This window comes from Cebidichthys violaceus, unplaced genomic scaffold (genome assembly GCF_023349555.1).
Source record: "Cebidichthys violaceus isolate CVI_PGR_0920_01 unplaced genomic scaffold, fCebVio1.0.p SCAF_7, whole genome shotgun sequence".
NCBI classification, from domain to species: Eukaryota; Metazoa; Chordata; class Actinopteri; order Perciformes; family Stichaeidae; genus Cebidichthys; species Cebidichthys violaceus.
In genome coordinates this window covers 1,875,056-1,896,713 of record NW_027176927.1, presented here as the reverse complement: position 1 = coordinate 1,896,713, position 21,658 = coordinate 1,875,056, and the positions used below count along the sequence as shown (strand labels likewise).

The following is a 21,658-nucleotide window of genomic DNA, read 5'->3' as shown; positions in this document are numbered from 1 at the left end:
TTGACTTGCGGTCATGGGACAATCCGTTAAGCCCTGAGCTCTTGTTAGAGCGTCAAAAGCCGAAGAAAAAATCAATCTATTTACAGCAGACAGAGACAGACCTACATGTGGAGATGGGTGATCAGATTTCAACAGAGATGTAGATTGATGATGGGTGGCAGGGTGTGTGTGTATGTGTGTGTGTGTGTGTGTGTGTGTGTGTGTGTGTGTGTGTGTGTGTGTGTGTGTGTGTGTGTTTGCGTGCCTGTGCCTGTGTGTGTGTATTTGTGTTTTTGGTGGGTTGCGGTGTGGCCAGAGGGGGTGGTTTAGCAGAGAGATTACCCCTCTGCTGGGAAATATGGAGGAGGGGGGGGGGGATATAGGAGGCAGGTTTTCTTTTCAAAGGGGGTCCCAAATCCGTTGCTAAAGAGCCACGAGATTACAAAACTGAGATTGAGCCTGTAGATTAGAGGGATGAAACGTCCTGTGAGAACCTCCTTAACTCGAGGTGAGGGACTGAGGATTGTGGGTCTTTGAATAATTCACCTCCTTGCCTCCATTCTCCACGAAAACATCATAAAACCTGTCAGAGTCACTACAGAGCCATGCCAATTAAAAAATACCACTCTTCTTTTTAAAAAGAGAGAAAAAAAGATTAATTATATTTATATTTTGTGAATTAAGCATCATTCTATGTTGTCGTTATGACAATTTTAAGCTCTGTAACTTCAAAATAGTTACAGTTTTGAGGATTAATTATCCCGTTTCTGAGCATTAAGTGATAATCATTTCATTAAATTAAACCAAAACCAAACCCCACCTTGAACAGGGACCCACGCATTATCTCTTGAGGATTAACAAGGTAACAGGCTGCAAGACGGACAGAGGTCATAATAACCCAGTAGAGACTTACTTTTGGAAAAAAATAAATAAAATCAAGTTGCCTCCTTATCTCTGCAGACACACTGCAAACACTGGAGATTAACACTGACGACTGCTTTGGCTCCATGTTTGTTTGGGGTACCTCCTGCTTTTGGCTGATAAAATTCTCAGAGTGTTGTCTGGTGCAAAGTTACCGCTAATCTCTCACACTCCTCCGCCAGAAAATATGACCTTTGTGCCGCAACTGTAGTTCTGACACATCCAGTCAGTCAAATATGACCACATTACTTTTGGGACATTAGTTTATTTACTGTAAACAAGAAGAACTATTAGAGAAGAGATTAGCAGCCTCCATTGGTGTTTCATAATATGTGGTCAAATTAATTCTGCTACAAATAATGGTTTACACCACAAACACATTTTGCTTTAAAAGGATGCATGCAGCACTGTTACTGATGTTGAGCTGAATATTTTAATGAAAATCAAATAAGAGATAATACGATTGCACGGTTAGTCCGGAGGGCCACGTTAAAGGAGCCCTGTGGAGTTTGTCACGTTCACTGCTACTCAGCAAAACACACATAGACTCTAATTGACACTGAACACATTTATTTTCTCAGCAGTTTTTGTTAGAATTTGAAACCTATATTATTTACATCTATGTGTTCTTAGCCAGCAAGTCTTTTTCTACCTTGTCGTTGTTGGTTTATTACTCTCCTCCAGGAAGAGCGCCAGGCTCTGAGGCTCTGAGGCTCTGAGGCTCTGAAGTGAATTTTACTTAGTGGTCAAACGGTGAAACTCCAACTTCTGGGTTTGTCACGTGATGTGATGGGCCCAAAAAGACTTACACTGGGAAAGAGACGTCTGTAAGTCTGTGGCTCATTTTATTTAAGGTAAATCAAATTCCCAATACTAACAGAATAGCCCTTATTCAAATCACTAGGTCCTAAAGGTCGTAAAAAGCACTGAAAGCCAAATCTAGAGTTATATTCCTTTCTTCAATCACTGATACTGAGTGACCGTCGGAGGAAGATCCTGGGGATTTTATACTGGGAGGTAAAACTTCTAGTTAGTGGAAACCCTGTCGCGTCACATACAAAACTAAAAAGGTGCCTCGGTATCAGACGCAGAGGGGCGCTGACCGTGCGGCGATATTTGATTCATACTTAAATGTAGACTGTAGGAATTGTAGCCTTTAAAAAGAAATGAAGATGGAGTAATTGCTACCTTGTTTTAACATTTTACATCAAACTTTCATGCTCTTTCATCCTCCCTTCTTGGTTGTTTTGAGGAACTTTTTCCTTTAGTCTTCGGCAGGTGAACTATATTCTCACTTGAACAGAGGTCAGATAATTTACTTGGCCAGTTAGAAACAGAACTCCTTGGGAGTCTCAAAAGGGCTGACCTCTTTAAAAGTCAGCTCTTTCCACCACCATAGACATTTAATGTCAAATCAAATGTGCTGCAGGGGAGACAAAACAATGACATTACCGTCCTTCGCCAGTCTTTTTTCTTAGATTTTATATGTTTGTGTGTGTGTGTGTGTGTGTGTGTGTGTGTGTGTGTGTGTGCATTCCACAGACTAGTTGCCATATTCTTGCTTCAAGCAGGTGTGGTAGTTGTAGGTAAGTTTCAGAAAATCCTCAGACAGCATGTTTGTGTGTACATCTCTGCACCCGCAAGTGTGTGAGTCACCGTGTCTGTCGAGACGCAGTCGTCATACCTGAGTGCTACCAGACATGTCTGTCTGTCTGTGAGGGCGTTTATGTAATAAATGTGTGTGTGTGACGTTTGAAGTCATCTTTAACATCACCTTTGCTGTTTTCCATAACTTCACCTGTAAATCTTCTCGCCGACTGCACTTGTGATCTCAGATTTCACAAAAAAGACGACACCTCAGGGCCAAACTTCAAGAGCTTGAGCTGTAATCTTGAAGGCAAACTTTCCCAAACCTGGCCGGTCACTTTGGCTGCATGATTTAAGACTCGAGTTAGCCAAGAGGAGTCACAAAGGGACAGACGCTGGAAATACGACTTCAACTTACAACATAATCACATGGTAGTTTGACCCAAATTCACCATTCTGCACTGTGTCTCTAAAATGGTCCCGCTGACCTCATGTGATGTTTTCTCTTTCTTTATTTCAGCAACAACGAAAGTTTTGTGGATAACCAAATTTCCCTCAGAAAGCATCTATGTAAAATACAAATCTAAATTTAATGTTTCTTGTGTATTTAGCTTAGTCTAAGGTTATGCACTTAGCTTGAAAATGTAATATAAAGGCTCTAATCAGAGCCATTATGCCTTCGTAGCATTAACCCGTTGCCACGATTACTGTATTGCCATATATAATCATTATTACAAAAGCAATCCCACCACAAAAAGACAATTATGGATACCAACAGATTAAACTTGTTATCTTCTATTTACCATCTCCTATCCATGTGAGCAAACAGCGTGAAAGAAAAGCATTGTGGGCTACGTGCAACAATTAAACTCAGGCTCACACGGCGTTGTGGGCTGCTTTTGTTTGAAGTAATTACAGTGTGTGCAACAGAGCCCAGGGCAAGGTGCGAAGCGGTTTAGTCATCCTTGTTCATCAGCAGAAAAAAAGAAAGTACTGTGAGTGTTTTTTTCCGTGTAGGAGGGGGGTGGGGAAGTGTTTGTACTACACTGAGAGCCAAAAGTGAGCCAAATGGCAAAGGCCACTGGATCAGAGAGACAGGGTGACGTACTGTTTGACACCTGTTTGAAAAGACAAACGATAGCAGACACGTCTGGGGTGGTGTGTGAGCATGAGAGAGTTGGATGTATTCAGGACTGATGGTGGCACACACAAGATGTTCAACCAAGAGACTGGTGTTCAATACCGGTTTTCGTGTCCTAGGGTTAGGGTGTTGTTGAGTTGTTGTAAAGTGACGATCATGAAGTGTTTATGTATTTTATTCATCTTACCATGTTGTTTTTCCATAGTGGTTTGATTGCTTAAATTTAATGTTAGTTTCGTTGCCTAAACCTGAACTAATGCGCCGTTAAGAGGTCGCGGTCATTTCACGTATTTCGGTGGGATCCCGTTGGTTTACAAACGCGCTGTTTCCTGTCTCCCCTGCTTTTGGCAACACCGAGCGAGAAAATGTTATCTTTATCTATATCTTTACATAGCAAATAGTTGTTTGCTATATTAATACTCAGAATATCATAGAGAACCCTTAATATTTGGTGTCAAACTAGTTAGTTCTCTAGTTTTACCATCTTTATATCTTGCTTGTTTTGAGGAACTCTTCCCTTTCGTTCAGCAGGTGAAACACATGCTCTGTTGAACTTTCTTGGTCAGTTAAGAACAAATCACCTTGGTTGTTTTGTCGGTATCTTCTAGAAACATCGCCCTGATAAAACACTGTAATTTCTAACTTTGTGGACTGCTGCTGTTAGCCTACCATGCTAGCTTCTGAAGGTTATGTTTACAACCATTCTATTTCCTGTCTCCGGCGCTGTTGACCACACCGCACGAGTACATTTCAGTCTGAATGCACCTTTGACTTTGATGCCAATCAAGCACAGCTTCACAGAGTCCTGAGATGAGGTCTAATCAGGCAGGTTAAGTGAAAACACCTGTATTGGTGGCCCTTTAATGAGGGAGCGCACTACAAAAAATATATAACCCCAGTTAAGTGGTTTTTAAAACGCTGGAGAAGCTCTTTGAAGACTAGGTCATGCAACATTTACTTTGTCACATTTGATCAATGTGAAACAGTTTGAAGTTATTAGTAGGCACCCTGATCATAACCATAAAATATGAATGTTAATCTCCATGCAGAAAACTGGCATTTATTGCCACTTGAGATCAAACTTAATGTTATGTTGTAATTGTGGCACAAAGGCAATAATTGTATAAGCTGCTCTTTTTATTTTAGTTATGAAATCACAGAGAATTTTGAGTTCTAAGTCTTTAAAGGAGATTTCCGGTTTATCATACTCCTATGGCACCTGTTTACTTTCTATTTACAATTTACCACAAAAAAATATAGTACAGCATCTGAGAAGCTGCTTTTACAGACATGACAGACTTCCCATCCGACACAGTCTCCCCCTGCACAAACTGACAACCATAACACTTCCGTTTCGGATGCTTTCATGCTCCACACACCCCATTTCCACTGAGAGTTGATGTAATAAAACTTCGACATGGGCCCGAGAACTGCACACAAGCACCAAATAGTCAGCAGCATGCATCAGCCTTCACCCAAACAAGCCACTCTCATGATTAAAATCAGCTTTTGTGGAATAGATTTACCTCCCGGGCTTGTTTTATGGACTCTGAGACAGAAACTGGGTGAGTTACATAAATATATCCAACAACAGTTGTGAGTAGGGGGAGATCTGCTCTGAGTCAAACTGAGACTGACAACTGTGGAAGTCTGGATGAAACTACTGAGACTCACTGAGTTTCACAGGATACACGATGACAGCCCTGAAATCTGACTGACACTGGAAGCACATGGAAATAATGGAGGCTGGTCAGCTAAAAAAAAAAAAGAGCATGAACCCGAGCTTTGGGTGCATTTGCTCACGTAATCCTCGCCTTTTATTAGGGCGTACTGTCAAATTTAAATGGAAATGTCAACAAAGGCCCCTATATTGAAAAGGAAACAGTGTTGTATCTGAGGAAACATGGCACAGTAGGAGAGGAAATGGGTGTAGATCAGGGAACAAAAGGAAATAAAGGAGGTGAAGGAAAAGAGGGATGGGAGTATTATTGACAGAGCATATGGTCATATTTTTGGCTCGATCATAAAGGATGGCTTTAGTCGGTATGTGATGGAGAGACAGGCAGTATAACAAGATAGAAAACAGAGGAGACGCATGTTTTACATTCAGAAGGTAAAGGGAGCCCCCCGCTGGTTAGAGGAGCAACAGACTGGACACAGATTTAAATCATGCTCTGGATCTTCTGTTGATTTTGTCACATTTCAATTTTGGATTAAAGAGACGCCTCAGAAAAAAAGGCAAATGGAGGCACAGACCAAAGCAAAGGACTTTATCCCTCAAAACTAACACAAAACAAAACCCTTGTTTGGGGTTACCAAGAACCTCAAATTCAAATCAAAACCAACTAACGCTAAAACAACAAAAAATGACTTTGTGTTTACAGGAAGCTGGTTTCTCGCTCCCTTCCACCTGTCCTCCTTTATAGCCTGACGAGTCAATCAGCACAGGTGAAACCTATCTGTTCATCAGAGGCTTTTGACAAAAGAAAAAGAAAAAAACTGAAAATATGGAGTGCATTACATGCAACCGTTTATTTTTCTGACAATATATGTTTCAATATTGTTGAAAAAAAAGAAATACCCCAAAAAATATGAACCACCATTTCCTCATCATGCGATTTGTAACTCATGATACGCATTTAAAGGCCTTTTGAAAACAAGAGATAAGGTTTTGAAGAAATAAACGGTTTTAAAAGATTATGTGTTAAATGTCAAGAAGCAAAGCAAACATTTTACAATGAAACCTTTAAAGTGCAGCAACTGTGTCACTATTGTTGTTGTTGTTGTTGTAGAGTGACTGGGATTATTTGTAGCACTAAAAAGTCCAAACATTAGCAGTCGTAATTCTTAATACAGATTTTCTTCCTTTGCTTTTTAGGCCTGTTTCAGCTGATTCAGTCTTCTTTGAAAAAGAAACTAGAGTAACGTGACAAAAGGAAGAAGAAAGAAAGAAAGAAAGAAAATGACATTTACTCATTCATGCTTTGTCAGAACTTTTAGTGCAGTAGTCTTTTATTATAGCATACCAGAAAAAACAAAACAACAGATTAAAACATACAAGACAAAAAACTAAATCTGAGATCAAACAATATTTAAATGCCATGTTCTTTCATGTCACAACATTAGGAATGTTAAAAACGCACGCTTTGCACAGCCTCAGTCACAATCAGAAATTTAAAGTCAGTTAAGTCATCAAGTCAGTGCACCTGACATTATCTCACCACACACACATTCACATTTCACACATGTCATATAATTGTGCAGCACATTTGCCCTCCCTGATGTCCGAGGGGAGAAAAAGTAGTTTATAAATGCTAATATTATGTAATAGTTACATCGCTCTGCCAAATCTCTACACTGAAATCCCCTGCCCTCTGCGCAGGTTAAGTGAGATAATCCTCAACTAATCCAGTTATTACTGCCTTTAATCTCTTAATCCGGTTTTTGCTAAACTATAGATTAGATCAAGTTTGCTGACAGGTATGAAGGCCCCTTCTTGTGGTTTAAAAAGCACTTTGGGAAAGAAGATATCACCATGCAACAAGAAAGGGCTGTATTGTGCACGCTATGTAACAGATCCAACAGATGGATAAAGTAATACATCAGTTGTATTTACCTGAACCTTAATGATCACATGTTACACTGTCAGCAGCTGCGTCTCAAACTGGGAAAGAGACAAATGTTAGCTCTGCAGGCCGCTATGCGTCGTACACCCACCTCATCTGTAAGTAATAAAGAATTTCATCAATTAGCGTAACTCTCTCTCTCAGAACAAGTAATTGTAGAAGTCCCCTTTGTGGAATAAACTCATGTTATTCTGTAAAAGTATAGTAGAAGTATCTATTAGTATATTCCGGAGTATCATCTGTCCTTTCTTTTAAAGAGTAAATACAAAACATATTTCTAATCTGTTCTCTATTTGTGTGGTGGGAGTATGTGGGCTCAATAAAGGGTTGCGTAAAGGTTTAAAAACCTGCTTTATTTTAACTTTTTTTTGTTCATTGTGATGTGGCTGTAAAAGGACGTTTAAATTTAGATAAAAGAGGACTTCTACAATAGCTGTACAGTTCCGTTACAGGACATCCTGTGTATAATATAGCCTGCTCCATAAACTTCCGACACCCAACCTCTTCATCATATTGTTTATACTCTCCAGATTCCTTCATCACGAGCAGCTAGTTGCTCTTCGTCTTCAGCTCTGCCAGCTTGTTGGTGACAAAGTTCCACTTGAAGGACGTGTCCTCGCTCCCTCCTCCCAGAGAGACGTATTTGGAGAAGCTGTTGTTGCTGCTCCGTCCTCCTCCTCCTCCTTCACTCTCCTCTTCCTGAGGGATCTGCCCACCCTGGCTCTCCTCTCCTCCAGCCTCTGTCACCCCCTCCTCACCCTGACCCGGTGCTGCCTCGTTCGCTGCAGCAGCGGCAGCAGCAGCAGCTGCAGCTTCCGCCTGCTTCTTGGCAGCCCAGTTGGCCGCAAAGCTGTCCCAGATTGCTGTGCGCTTAGTGGGACGAGGAGGCTCCTCCGGCTTTATTGCAAGTGGACTGAGGATATAAAAGTAGTGGGGTTAAACACACAATCACCATCGTCAACTAAATGTTTTCTGATTTTACATTTTATTCCAGTGTTCTACTCATTATAATGGCTGATACAGAAAAAAAACAAAGATAAATTGGTCAAAAATAAGGTTTACTGTAGTTTGACTTTTGGGGAAATACACTTATGCACTTTCTTTTGGTGAGTTAGTTGTCCGCAAGAAGATACAGCCAGAACCCAGTTAGCTTAGCTTAGCATGAAGACTGCAAACTGGGGGAAACAGCTAGCCTGGTTTGTCCAAAGTAGCAAAATCCACTATACCATCACCTCTGAACCATGTTTTTGTATATTCCATACATACTGTGTTATACAGTCTACGGTTATTCGGTGAGCTTTAGAGGTGCTGGTGATTAGATTGTGTTACTTTTGGACTGCCAGGCTAGCAGTTCCCCCCTGTGTCTTTATGCTAAGCTAAGCTAAGCTAACTGCAGCTTTATATTTAGCGGACAGAGACTGGTAACTATCTTCTCATTTAACTGACGGCAGGAGAGAAAATAATCGGATATTTTCCAAAACTGCTGCTTTAAATATAGTCATTTACAGTAAATGTAAACCTAGAAGTCTATTAAACTTTTATGTTTTAACCAAATTTAGCCCCATCAAGTCAAAGCTTACATTGATAGTTTTAGTTAGATTTTGTTATAATTTCCTTTTTTGTCATTCAGTTTATCAGTGAGCTAAATAGGCTACAAGAAACTATAAAAATACCCGACAAACCAGTTCTATTTTATCGACACAAACCCCACAGATGGTACAAGGTGCGAGAATGACATCCGTCCGGGGAGAAAGAGGATAGATGTCAACAAAGAAGAACGATTCCAACTCACTGGTCGGCGACTGGCGGGCTCTCAGTCTCCTCTAGAAGCTGGTGTTCATCTTCTTTGTTGAAGAGAGATGATAGTCTGTTCCAGCTTTTAGTCCCGGCCCCCTGCATCTGGACACACAACCACACACACACAGGTGGAGTCAAAGGTCAAAGTAGGTATACATTTAGGTGGTTTCAGAGGATCAGTCGAACAATGCTCTTCTGATACTTGTAGAGGAAGACTTTTTTTTGTGATTTTACATCCACTTGTTATGATGTTCCTCTTTACTGACACAACAGTGAGGATGTGTCGTACATTTAACAGTTATATGATTCTAAACTGTATTTGTTTACTTACTTTCTTGGCCAGCTGGGATACAGCGTTGGGCCCCTCATTCTCCTGCACGGGACTCACATCATTCTCCACCTCTGTGACCTGCAAGAAAATAAAGGACAAAATGGATGTACCTGTCCACGCGGCAACAAACACAGATGCACAGGATTTGTGCACCATCTAGTGCAAAATGTGAATACTACAACCTGTAGAAAACCCAGAACAAGACCGAAAAGCGCACATCAAGAAATGTTCATCACAAATCTAGAAGGCAGAGACTACTTTTAATTAAATAATATTTCCACACCAGTGTACGTTTTGAGATCATGGCGATACACTTTGTATCAGCTGTGTCATATTTCACAAGTGCGCATGGAGCAATGTCGACTCAAATAGCAGCTCTGCACATCCCTCCAAATGGAAACTATCTCTCCAAACACACACAGTGCTCCCTGTCGCCCCTGTAGATGCCCTGGCATTGCGAGAGACCACAGTTTGAATCCCCCCCCACATGTCAGTCAGTCGGTGGAATGCCAACTAATCCGTTTGTTCAGCTCCCGTGCAGGATCGAGTTTCTGAGTCCTCCAGAGATCCGGGTCAACTCAACACTGTGTTCCGTTGGTACCAAACCTTGGATGGAGTACAGGTGTCGCAATGAGGCCGTGTAAAGCAGTGGTAGTAGAAGAAGAAGTGGATATAGTCAGATACTGAAGTTAAAGTACAAGTACAACAATGTTAAATACTCCATTAAAAGTAAAAGTCTTGTGTTGAAATACTTACTTGAGAAAAATGACTGTTACTAATGTAGCTGGTGGAGGTGGAGCTACTTTTAATCACTTTATATACAGTTCGGTATTTTACTTAAGGCGTGCAAAATAAATGTGGGAGGTTGTGAGATGATTTATGGAAGAAGAAAAGCTGATGTTCTGCGACAAAACGTTTTATTTATTTATTGAACTTTTCTTGAATCGTCTCTTTTTTATGTGAAATGTTGTTAACTTTTACCTTGAGCAACTATACAAATGAAGTCATCTGTTTAAGTTACATCAGAACATGTGTGTAGGGGGTCACCAGCCAAAAAGATCGGTGACCTCTGGTTTAATCTTCAAAAATGTGTTTTATAATCTCATCGTTATAAAATCTGAATCTGAAAAGTAACAAGTAAAAGTAGTGTACGATAGTGTAGCGGGGTAGAGGTAACATAGGAAGTAACATAACATGGAAATACTACCTACAAATGGTATAATGAAATGTGATGCTGAGTTATTTTCCACCACTGATCACATCCCTTGTTATGTTGTCTTGATGTAAAATATACTTCAGTTACAAACTGCTTTATTGAGGCTGTTAATACATCTGCTACTGGTTTATTGTTTGACACTGGAAACAGAAGACATATTGATCAATATCAACAATTCGATCAGTTAATAATTCAGTCAAAACAGCCAAAATACACAAGAGGAAGAATGTGGGCCTAACTTCTGCCTTAAAGTTCCCTTCGCACGGAAAACAAAACAGTCTAGCAAGCTCGTCTGACCCTGTGATGAATAAAACATGATCAGCAAACCAAACCTGGTGACTCTCTGACTTCTGGTCCAACAACCATATCAACTTTCTGACACTTTATTACAACCATTTGAATCAGTGAGTTGGAGAAAGTTGTAAATTCCGTACCTCTTCAGGAGTGTCCTCCTCATACTCAGGGTTGAGAGTCTTCAGCACTTTGCTCTTATAGACTTTCCACACCGGATTCATACTTGCACAAATAGATGCTCAACACTCAGGGCAAGACCTGTGAAGACCTCTTTATGCCTCTGTGGTCCACCCTCCGCCAAGTGTCCGCTTCCGGCCTCAGCTCGTCTCAGTTGGGCCGACTTTGACCTGTTTCCATGCGTAAAAGTTCTCAGCAGCTCAGCAGGGCAGAGGACCAGTTCAGCACCGAGGCCCGCACTGTTTCATGTTGTTTCTCCCGCTCTGATAGTGTCGGTCTAGTCAAGCAAACGGAGTTGACAGCTGCTATCGTCCCCACAGAGTGTCTGAACAGGTAAAGCTAGGAAGCTGTGCTGCAAGCGCCCACGCAGGTGTGTACACACACACTCACACACACACACACACACACACACACACACACACACACACACACACACACACACACACACACACACACACACCACACACACACACACACACACACACACACACACAGTGAATTCAGCGTCACGGTTCAGAATCCCTGCCTTGGTTACCTGGAAACAGGTGTAGATTTCCTCATGCATTTTTCAGAGGGTCTCTTTCCCAGAGCTAGAGGTCCATTGTCAGCCAGTGTTGGTAGACTGGCTCCTGTAACCCTGATGCATATGCACGCACACACACACACACACACACACACACACACACACACACACACACACACGCATGCTCAGTATTGACATGTTAATGCTCAAATCTGGATGATGCTTCACTTCCTTGAGCAGGTTGATGTTTTCTCATAATTGGAGATGAAACCCTCCTTCAAAATTAGCAGTTTCTAATTAAAGCTGGGTGTGAACTCTTCATAATGTACCTCAACAGACGTTACAAAGAAAGAAAACCTTTTTCTTTTAGAAACATGCATTAACTACTTGTTGTCTGATCTGTAATTCCCTACACACACACACACACACACACACACACACACACGTTCATATCTGCAGTTTATTCATGGGTACACAAGTTAATACCATCTCAACACACAACCCCACTGTTACTAGCCACTTCCTTGCGAATCGTCCTCCTCTGCTCTCATTGGTTGCTGCAGCATATCAGTTGAACACCAATCAGTTTCAGGTTCATCGCAAAGGCTTTTTTTTTTTTTTTTTGTGACCGGTCGCTTGGCAACCTGAGAGGGCCTGACGAGTGCCGTGTAGATAAAGAGAGATGTATAAAGTTTTGATGACTGATTGAGTTTCACCAGCCAGCCACCCACAACAATACAGCCGAGTACAGAAATACACACTGTTTTGCTTATTTGCTTAAAACTATTAAATACGGTGCTGACTCGATACATCTCGATTATCTATTTTATTTCAGCAATGATTAAAGCAAAACTCTAAATCGACATGAATGCAGTACTTGCTATACATTTATGTAAATCTAACCAAATTAGCCTGAAGGATAATCTCGATTCATCAGAGAAATGTGATCTAACTTGTCCTATAGCTCTGCTGTTCCTGGTTTTGTTTACCGTACCAGTTGGACGGTAATGAAGCTGTAAGGTCGGGCAGATCCATAAGACCAACCTGAATTATGGATGCAGTTCTATGGACGACACGTCTGTGCACACAGACTGATGGATGTCTGTTATTTGAAGACCAGCCAGTGTGTTTTAGGCCGGAGCAGCTCATGTTTCCGAGTGGAAAAGACACACCCATGTATTTACCCGAGTTAACACACCACACCAGGGCAGTGGATCCTTATGGAGGCAGCACAGCGTCTTTAATCTCTACTGTGCCAGTGAAGTAACCTACACATTAACGTTTTACAGTAGTATGTCTAACAGGACTTTTGCATAACAAAAGATAATAGTTAACAAAGTCTACTCACTGTGTATTTAAAGTACATACATGTATTTGCATATATGCATCTCACCTTTCACTAAAGGTCACAGTCTATCATTCAGTGGTGGAGGTAGTATTCAGATCTTTTCCTTTAGTTTAAGTATTAGCAACAAAATGTACTCAAATGATTAAAACTTATTGCAGAATGGCCTCTTTCAGAGTGTTGTATTATTGCATATTTTTGTATTATGATATTATTATTATTATTGATGCATTAACACGTTTGGAGCAACTTGATGGTGGAGGTGGAGCTAATTTGAATTACTTTATATACTGTTAGACAGTTAAATCTACTACAAAGCATCATTTTATAAGATTTTCATTATTGTTGAGTATGTAAAATTGTAATGTGTAAAGTAACCAGCAACTATAGCTGTCAAATACATGTAGTGGAGTAAAAGTAGCAGGAAAGAAAGATGTACAAATGTACTACAGTAAAAGAAGTTACTGTCAATCACTACTTGCAGAGTGAATGATCATAGACATACTATGTGAGATGTTTTTCTCAAGTGAATCTGGAATTCAAATAATGTGCATGAAACGTCGGTATTGATCATTGACAAAATAACAAGTTTCTCTTAATTGTTTTTTTCTTGAGCTTTCAGTCACATTCTGTGCGTTTGGTCATCACATTGCTACGTACCAAGCCTGTGAGATGAAAGTTCAGATGTGGCTGAAAGTAGTGACCTTTTTAGTTCTCAGCTTCAACGATGAGCCTTCAAGCGCAGTATAGATATTGTAGAAAATGTCATTTTTCAAAATGTATGAACATATTTTAAAATCTGTCATGCTGTATTAACATAACTGGTGTTACGTTGCTGCGCACTTATACGTTTACATGATAGTATCAATACGGCTTAATGTGCTAATAGTCCCTGACATGACCTGACTGTGAAAGGGTCAGTCTCAATACTGAAATAAAAACCTTGTACCAGTGAAGCCTCCATATTACCTCTTCTCTCTTCCTTCTTCAAAGTGACCTCTTACGTTCACTTTCACTGGGATTTCCTTATCAGATTACTGCCTGGTATTTGCTTTTTATCTGGAAAACATCCAACGAGAAACTTACCTGTTACAGGTCGTAGCGTTAGATGACCACAAGGTGGCTCAAGAGCCCTTTAACAGCGTTGACCATCTGGTTTTGGATGTCATGAGAAAGCTTGAATTTGTAACAATGTAACAATCTCCTTATGCTGATATAAAGTAGTGAGGGAGATATTTCAATACTAAAAAAGAATAAATGACAAAATACAATATCAAGATGAGTAGAAGGCAGCTTGCATATCACTTGCTAAATTTGAATGTCCGTCCTGTATCTTGAAATCCATCCATGCAAATATAAAAAAAAATAAACATGTTGGGCAGGAGAGGCACACCCAAAGAGATAAACATGTGCATGTTATATCCAGCTGTGGTGTGCAAGAAAGTTTAAAGCTGATGTTATATGGCAGCAAGACGGTATGTCATCAAACATGCAAAGATAGTCGTCTAAATCTCACACCTCACACTGCCGTCACGTGAATATAAGCTCACAGAGGTTCATACGGTGGCCACAGGCAGCTGTTCTGTTTTAAAATAAATGCAGCACAGATATGTCATTGTTTTAAATGTTCCAGTTCAAACTCCTCTGTGAATGTGGGTCAATACCTTTGACTCGCAGCAGTCTGTGTCTTGACACTATCTTAACATGAGCAAACTATTTATATTTGAATGTTTCACGAAATAATTGAATATTGTTTACCTTTTCGCTTGATGCCCCAAAGGGCCAGTCCATAACCAGATGAGGGAATGAAGACTGTGAGATGTTTTTTGTCGCAAGTGATTGATACGATTTATAAATCTCAATGCATGACTGTTACTGACACATGGTGTTATTAATAACAATCATAATAATAATCGGGGGATGATTTGAGACAACCAAGGGGCCCTCTTCTTTGTTTCTTTACTTATACACAGCTGCACAAACACTTACTTCCTTCCCACCATTAATATGAGCCAAAGTCCATGCTAATGTCTGCAGGCGTCTGAGTCCACATATGCATGGGCATCGTATGCATGTGATACATCCTTTCTTGGGTGTTGTGTTATGAGCCTTGCCTCCCTTGTTGGACCTCTAGGGGGTGCTCCAGTGTTGTGCTTCAGAGATGTGGAACAGAATGTACAGAACACAGTGTGCAAATGTATGATATCCATATACAAGCACACAGTGCCACAGTGTCAACACACAAGCCTGTTCAATGTCACCTAAGGGAAATGACAACAGCCTCCTCTGAGGAGCTCCGGCATTATCTCTCAAACTATCACAGGCCTGGGTCATTTGAATGTAAAAGCACATGAGAGATCCTTCCCAACGAAAATAATGAAGATTTTGATTCAGTGAAAACTAATCCTGCGGACAAAAGGGAAGAAGGCTGGAGCAAATCAATTCAACCTCTTTTGTACAAGCACAAAGCAGCAGGGCGCTACGAGCGGGATGGAGGGGAGAGGGTGGTCTTTGCTGACCTGACAATATTTGCCTCTGAACTATAGTGAAGTGCATAGGTTAAGTAGCATAACATGCAGATACAAGTTAACAAATGTACTTGAATAAATAAAGTTACATTCCACCATTGCCTTTGCTTCTATGAATGCATTGATGTTGGTGAGTGAAACAGCAGTAAGCCATCATCTGTGTGAAATGTACCACTCAGAGGTCAGTGCAGGTGAGCCAACACTCACTGTGTCCTTGTAACACCCGTCCATTTAAGAGCCTGTTCTTTGAGCTCATGCAGCGACTTGGATTGGATGAAGAAATTCCACCTTTGTGTGTGTGTGTGTGTGTGTGTGTGTGTGTGTGTGTGTGTGTGTGTGTGTGTGTGTGTGTGTGTGTGTGTGTGTGTGTGTGTGCGTGTGTGAGCCTGGATTTTATGAAGCTTATGCCACCCCTAAATGGGCTTGAATGTAAAGACAGAGCCATGGGAAGATAAGAACAGGGTGGTCCTCAAACACAACATGAGTTGAATGAGTAAGTGGCCTGCTGAACTTTATGTGAATGCTCTATTTATTCTGCTGTGTGTCCTGTCAGAAAAACCTGAGTGAGATACTGTAGGGTTGAAGGACAAGGCTCAAAAAAAAAAAAGCAACTCAACGTTTCAGGTTTAAATCATCAATTAGGCCTTATTCCGAATGGACCATTTTCCAATTGTCCCATGTCCAAGACATGTGGGATATGCCGATATTATTTTTTGGAAGCATTCTCTGGACATGTAAACAGCGTATTCTGAATATGCGTCTCAATTGGGGGTTTTTTGGGCACTTTGCGACACACGCCTCTTTCCTCAGTTAGGATTGGTAAACCCACAGGGAATAAACAGGACACAGATGCACGACCCAGAGAGCAGGATAAGGTGCAGTAAAAACAGTCTTTACTTATCAAACATGTTCAGCACACAGGAGATTAATCGGGTAACAAGGCAAACAAAACAGGCAAGGATGAGGCAAAAACAAAGTCTAAAATATCCAGCAGAGATCAGAAACAAAAACAGGAAGACGAACACTAGGAAAATTGCTGAGTCAAGCGGACAAAGATGAACTGGCACAGAGACAGGGAGACACAGGTTAAATGCACAGGTGAGGTGAGGATGATTAGGCACAGGTGAATCCAATCAGCGGCAGGTTAGACAATCACAAAGGCGGGAAAACACACAAGGGCAGGAAGTGAGACATGGCTGTTCAGGACCAGCTCTGTGCTTTGTGCACGAACCAACCAGACAAAACTCTGCAGAGCGGAAGTGGAGATGCATGTCCAAAAGAAAGGCTCACATTTATGTTCAGAAGGAGAAGCACAACTTCTTTTAAGCATTATGAAAGACTTTGATATTAGCAGGTTTTTGGATATGCTCAAATATCGCAATGCCGTCCTTTTCACTGATGAGGATGCGGCATGGGGTCGTTTTTACATCAATCGGAATATGCACAGCTGCATGTAAACGGGAATATTAGTGGAATATTAATTTTTATTGGCCATGTAAACATCTTTTCAGGAATATTGTCTTTTTTTTTGGAATACGGGCAATGACCGTAGTGAGTGTTTACCTGAAGGGGAACCAGAGGGCGGGTGCTACGCTTACTAGATGACTATTTCAACAAAGCAAGAAGACGCTTTTATAACAACACGCACAGAGAGAACAACTTCATTATTTGCTCAGGTAAACATTGCTCCGTTTTATCTTTACATTGCAGTCGTTTGCTGCTATATTAATGTTGTATAGTGCTCCTTTAAACGGTAATACTGCTCAATTTAAGAGTTAATGTGCTTTTGTTATTATCCACGACAATCCAAACTCAACATTAAACCGAGCTGTCATTTCATGTATTGCTGCATGCACACATTGCATGTAGCAATACACAGTCTTTGATATGAGCCGCAGGTTTACAGGGTTCCTTAAGTTGTGACCTCAATCACACACGCACACACAAACAAAACTCCTCCTCACACACACGCGTTATCCTGAAAAAACAGGCCACGGCAGAAGGTCGATCTGTCAGTAAATAGTGAAGCATTCCAGGGATCAGTGGAGACACTGGGGTCTAAAACAAATGATTTCAATCAGCTTTTCACCAGGATGGACGAGTCCTCTGACCAGTTCGAATCAGCTTAAGCAAAACTGTTGCGCTCATCAGATGATTAAACTCTGGCATTTGTCATATATCCTTCTGTTTCATGAGAATGTTAGTCAATGTTGACAGTAGGACAAAGAAGCTCTTTAAACAATAATGGTAAACTTAAGACCCTACAGTCCACGAGGCCTGAGGATGATGTCAATATGTACCGACCTGCTGTCTTTATCAGGTGTTGAACTCACTCACTTGACTCTGTAACAGAGTTGAAACTCCAGTTAACTGTTGTTACCATCACCACACGGCACGCAGTGATCTTATCAATTCAAAGACTAAAACATTGGTTTTGCATGTTTCAGACAATCGACTCTAAATCACGTAAACATTACCGCCATTTACCAAAGTACACCAGACATTTTGGTTTGTTGTGACTACATTGATCGAGCCAATGGTTTCTATTTGTTTGTCATAGTATAGACTGAAAAACTGTACACTGGAAATATCCTCAATAACTACTAGACGCATGCTATGACATTTTATACAGACATTCATGATCTCCAGATGATAAATCCTACTGCCTTTGGTGAACCAATGACTTTTCCACCATGAGGTTGACTTTTTTTTGGTTCTGAAATGTCTCTACGTCTATTGGATGGATTGTCATGAAATTTGGTTCACACGTTCATGTTCCCCACAGGATTATGTGTTCTAACTTTAGTGATGACTTCTCCTGTGGCACCATCACCAGCTAAAACCTGACGATGACCAAATCCCCGCTAAACTATTGACATTCCCATCAACGTTAGCTATACTTTGTGTTAAGATAGTATGCTAAGCGAAGATGGTGATCGTGGTAAACATTTTACCTGCTAAATATAAGTGTGTCAGCATTGCTGACATGAAGAGCTCAAAGCACCACTGGGCCTCACTGGGACGGCAGACTATGACTGTAAATAATAACTAGAAAAGGACTGCCGTCTTTCGCTTTCCAGGATTATTAACAGAGCTATAGCCGAGAACAGAAAGCAGCTTGGTGTGGTGTCAATGTCTACATGCTGCGATAGTTCTGCTGTTGTGGTTCAGTTCTTGCATCTGGGTGGGGACATTTTGGCAAAATGACACAGGTTATTTTGTTGAGGAGAATCAGGGTTCACACAAGTTTAAAGATAAACAGGGACAATTAGCGCCTTTGCATTCACATGTGAGTTTGTGTGTGGTTGCATAGGCACTAGTTTGTACCCCGAGGACACTTCAGGAGCTGTTTTCACTGTATGTGGTTGTGTGCTCCTCTGTGCACCCGTGCAAGGATTTTTTATTTTCAGAATTTAACCTGTTCAAACCGGCTGTGAAAAAGTTACAAGCAGGTTTTTGCTGCGCGGCTGGAGGCTGTTCCCAAGGCCCGCTGTTTAACTCCACAGGAATTTAAAGTTCAAGACCAAGAAGAACACAGACATACAGCCTCACAGCAAAAAAACTATGATGTTGTACAGATGTGATATAGACTCAGACATTCAAAGATTCAAATGAAAACACATGGCTCCATATATACAGGTTGTAAATTTCATGGTAGCCACACTAAAAAGTTTAAAAAGGTGGGTTTTTGGTTTCCATCAAAGCAGAACACATTGCTGATTGACTACTTTAGAGATCATAAAAAAATGAACATAGTAAGAAATGATCTTCATTCTCATTTCATAAGAGAACATATCCTTGAAGGGAAGAACTTAGTGTAAATACAGTCTACATGCATGTGTGTGTCAATACATGAGCTCACTCCATGCCGTGTAGTTCATGTACTGTATCTGTATGTGGAAAGTCGACTAAACTCGACATGTCATTTCATTTTCGTAACATCATCTTCAACTCGACACTCGCTGGACCCTTTCATCGGCAACCAAACAGAAGAACGTCTGCACTTGGTCATTTGGAGACTGTAGTGTGCGTAGTGTCGTGTAGGACATAGTTTTGACGGTTGACATATTTTCAAATCCGAATGCGATGAAAAATAAAATGCTATTGACCGTAGCTTGGCTATCTAAACATGGCAGGCTTGTGCAGGATGTCCCTTGTTGGGCTCGTGATTATTCTCTTTGACCAATCAGTGGTCTGCGTTGTTTCTTTAACTCCACCTTCTAGTATCGGCTCAGCTCGCTTGGAACCTTGTTCGAGGGGTGCCAAGAATGAAGTGGTTCTACTGGTAACATCCACAACAAGTTGAGTAGAGCTGTGTTGTACTATGCAGTGGGAACGCGGGACGGAGGGATCAGACGAGACGATGAGAAAGTTACGGCTATCTATGAACTCTGCATTCTATTTGTAGCAGTCTTGGGTTTCGAGCTGTATAACGGATGTGAGTGGAACTTTATCCTGTGCTGGATGAGTTACATATACAGTAGTTAGTGACAGAAAAGGAAAGGGGGGTGTAGATAGTATTCAACACAGCAGTGGGTGTTTCATTTTGACACAAGCAACATGTGCGAGCAGCAAACAAAGAATTAGTTTGTTGTAAGCCAAGATACAGCTTGTTTTTGCATTTGTTATGACCACACTCTAGCATGCAAACACATCTATAAAAGCCCAAAACGATGCAGGTATAAGCAGGCAAACAGGCTGATACAGGGACAAAGTACTGTAGTCCTAGTGTAGGGCCTAAACCGTTGTTTACCCTCACTCAGCAGTTACAAGCCCAGCAAAGTGTGACTCTAGGAAATCAGTGAACGTCTCTACATGGATTTTGGAGCACCAGAACTTATTGAAGATGACACAAAGTAACCTAAAGTCATACTGTGTATCTTATTTGAACAGGATTGCTGATGGCTGGTTCAAATTCCACGGCCTCCTGAGGAAAAATGTGGGCGGAGACAGAGGATTTGTGAGTAATACCTTCCCGTTGTCATTGCTCCCATGTGGTAGCTAATAGTAATAATCCCACACTGAATGCACAGCTGTCAAACAGACAAGCAAATGTTTTTTGCACATTTTTATGATATACTCATAACCAGGTAATTACTATTAAATCTCAGGCTAATATTCTCAGAGATTGAGAAGACACCTTGCAGGAGCCTTTAAGTATCTCAGTGTGTCTTAACCACAGAGCGATTCCCAGAAAAGGTGCATCTTCAAAATGTGCTAGTGATAGGATTAAAGATATTTTAGTTAGTTTTAGTTTTGACAAGGTACACACTGGAAAGTGCCCGTGTAGATGAATGCAAGTGAGTACTGTCATGTTACAACTTATATAAGATCCTGTTTACAGCTGAGAAGTAGGTCACATGGCTGAAGGTATATGCCCTTGCAGTGATATATGTCAATGTCGTACGACGGCATTGAGCTGGGAAAGGTGATCTATTCCTAACAAGGCACTCCACATTTGGGTAAGACATTTTCTAACCAAGCAGTATTGCACTGGCGTGGAGAATGAGGCAAAAAAAGTCTGTTAATACTGGAAAGAGAGGAGAGACAATAAAAAAAAGTATTGCAGTGTAACAGAAAACTCCCACACACACTTTTGTCCACATAAATACTCTAAATGCAAACACCTGAAGCTCTCAAACAGTGACTGAAACTACGTGAAAACACTTTACATGTATAACAGTTTGTCCAGAGAGATAGTTTCAGAACACTATCCGTTCATGACAGAAAAAAAGAATCTATTATTCCCAAACCGCCGTGTATTCCCAGCACTGGCTCCCACAGTCGCTAGTATTCTTACAAACATCCCCCACCAGTATAGACAGGAAATCACCAGCTTACTGTCCACTGCTCCTCTCATGCAGTGGCTTTAGCAAAAAATGTGCCCATGAAAACCTTGTAGGGTGCTGAAACAACATTCTCAGGCTTTCATTGGCAAAAGGACTGGTCTGAACTGATTTTAAAAAGGGATACATGAAGCAGAAAATAGTGGGGACAGTTTTGACTAATGTCCAATACAGTGGGATAGATTTTCCACCACTTAATCACTTGTTGGAGGTAAATATTTTACTCAAAACAGCTGACATATGTGAATACTTTAAATAATCTGAATTACATTGAAAACTACTTCAACTTTACATTTACAGACTTCAATAAAGACCAAACGAGTTGATAAGGTGCTTGATTTCACAGC

The 21,658-nt window shown here is 40.9% G+C and overlaps 1 protein-coding gene across 1 annotated transcript; it reads right to left on the bottom strand.

Moving 5' to 3' along the window:
* Positions 1-6,709: 6,709 nt before the first annotated feature.
* Positions 6,710-11,369, bottom strand: LOC137891394 (uncharacterized protein C1orf232). Its single transcript, XM_068735973.1, has 4 exons — positions 11,033-11,369; positions 9,383-9,460; positions 9,047-9,153; positions 6,710-8,167 (listed from the first exon to the last, which is right to left on the bottom strand). The coding sequence occupies exons 1-4, from the start codon at positions 11,111-11,113 to the stop codon at positions 7,804-7,806; spliced, it is 630 nt and encodes a 209-aa protein (XP_068592074.1). The 5' UTR covers positions 11,114-11,369; the 3' UTR covers positions 6,710-7,803.
* Positions 11,370-21,658: the final 10,289 nt, after the last annotated feature.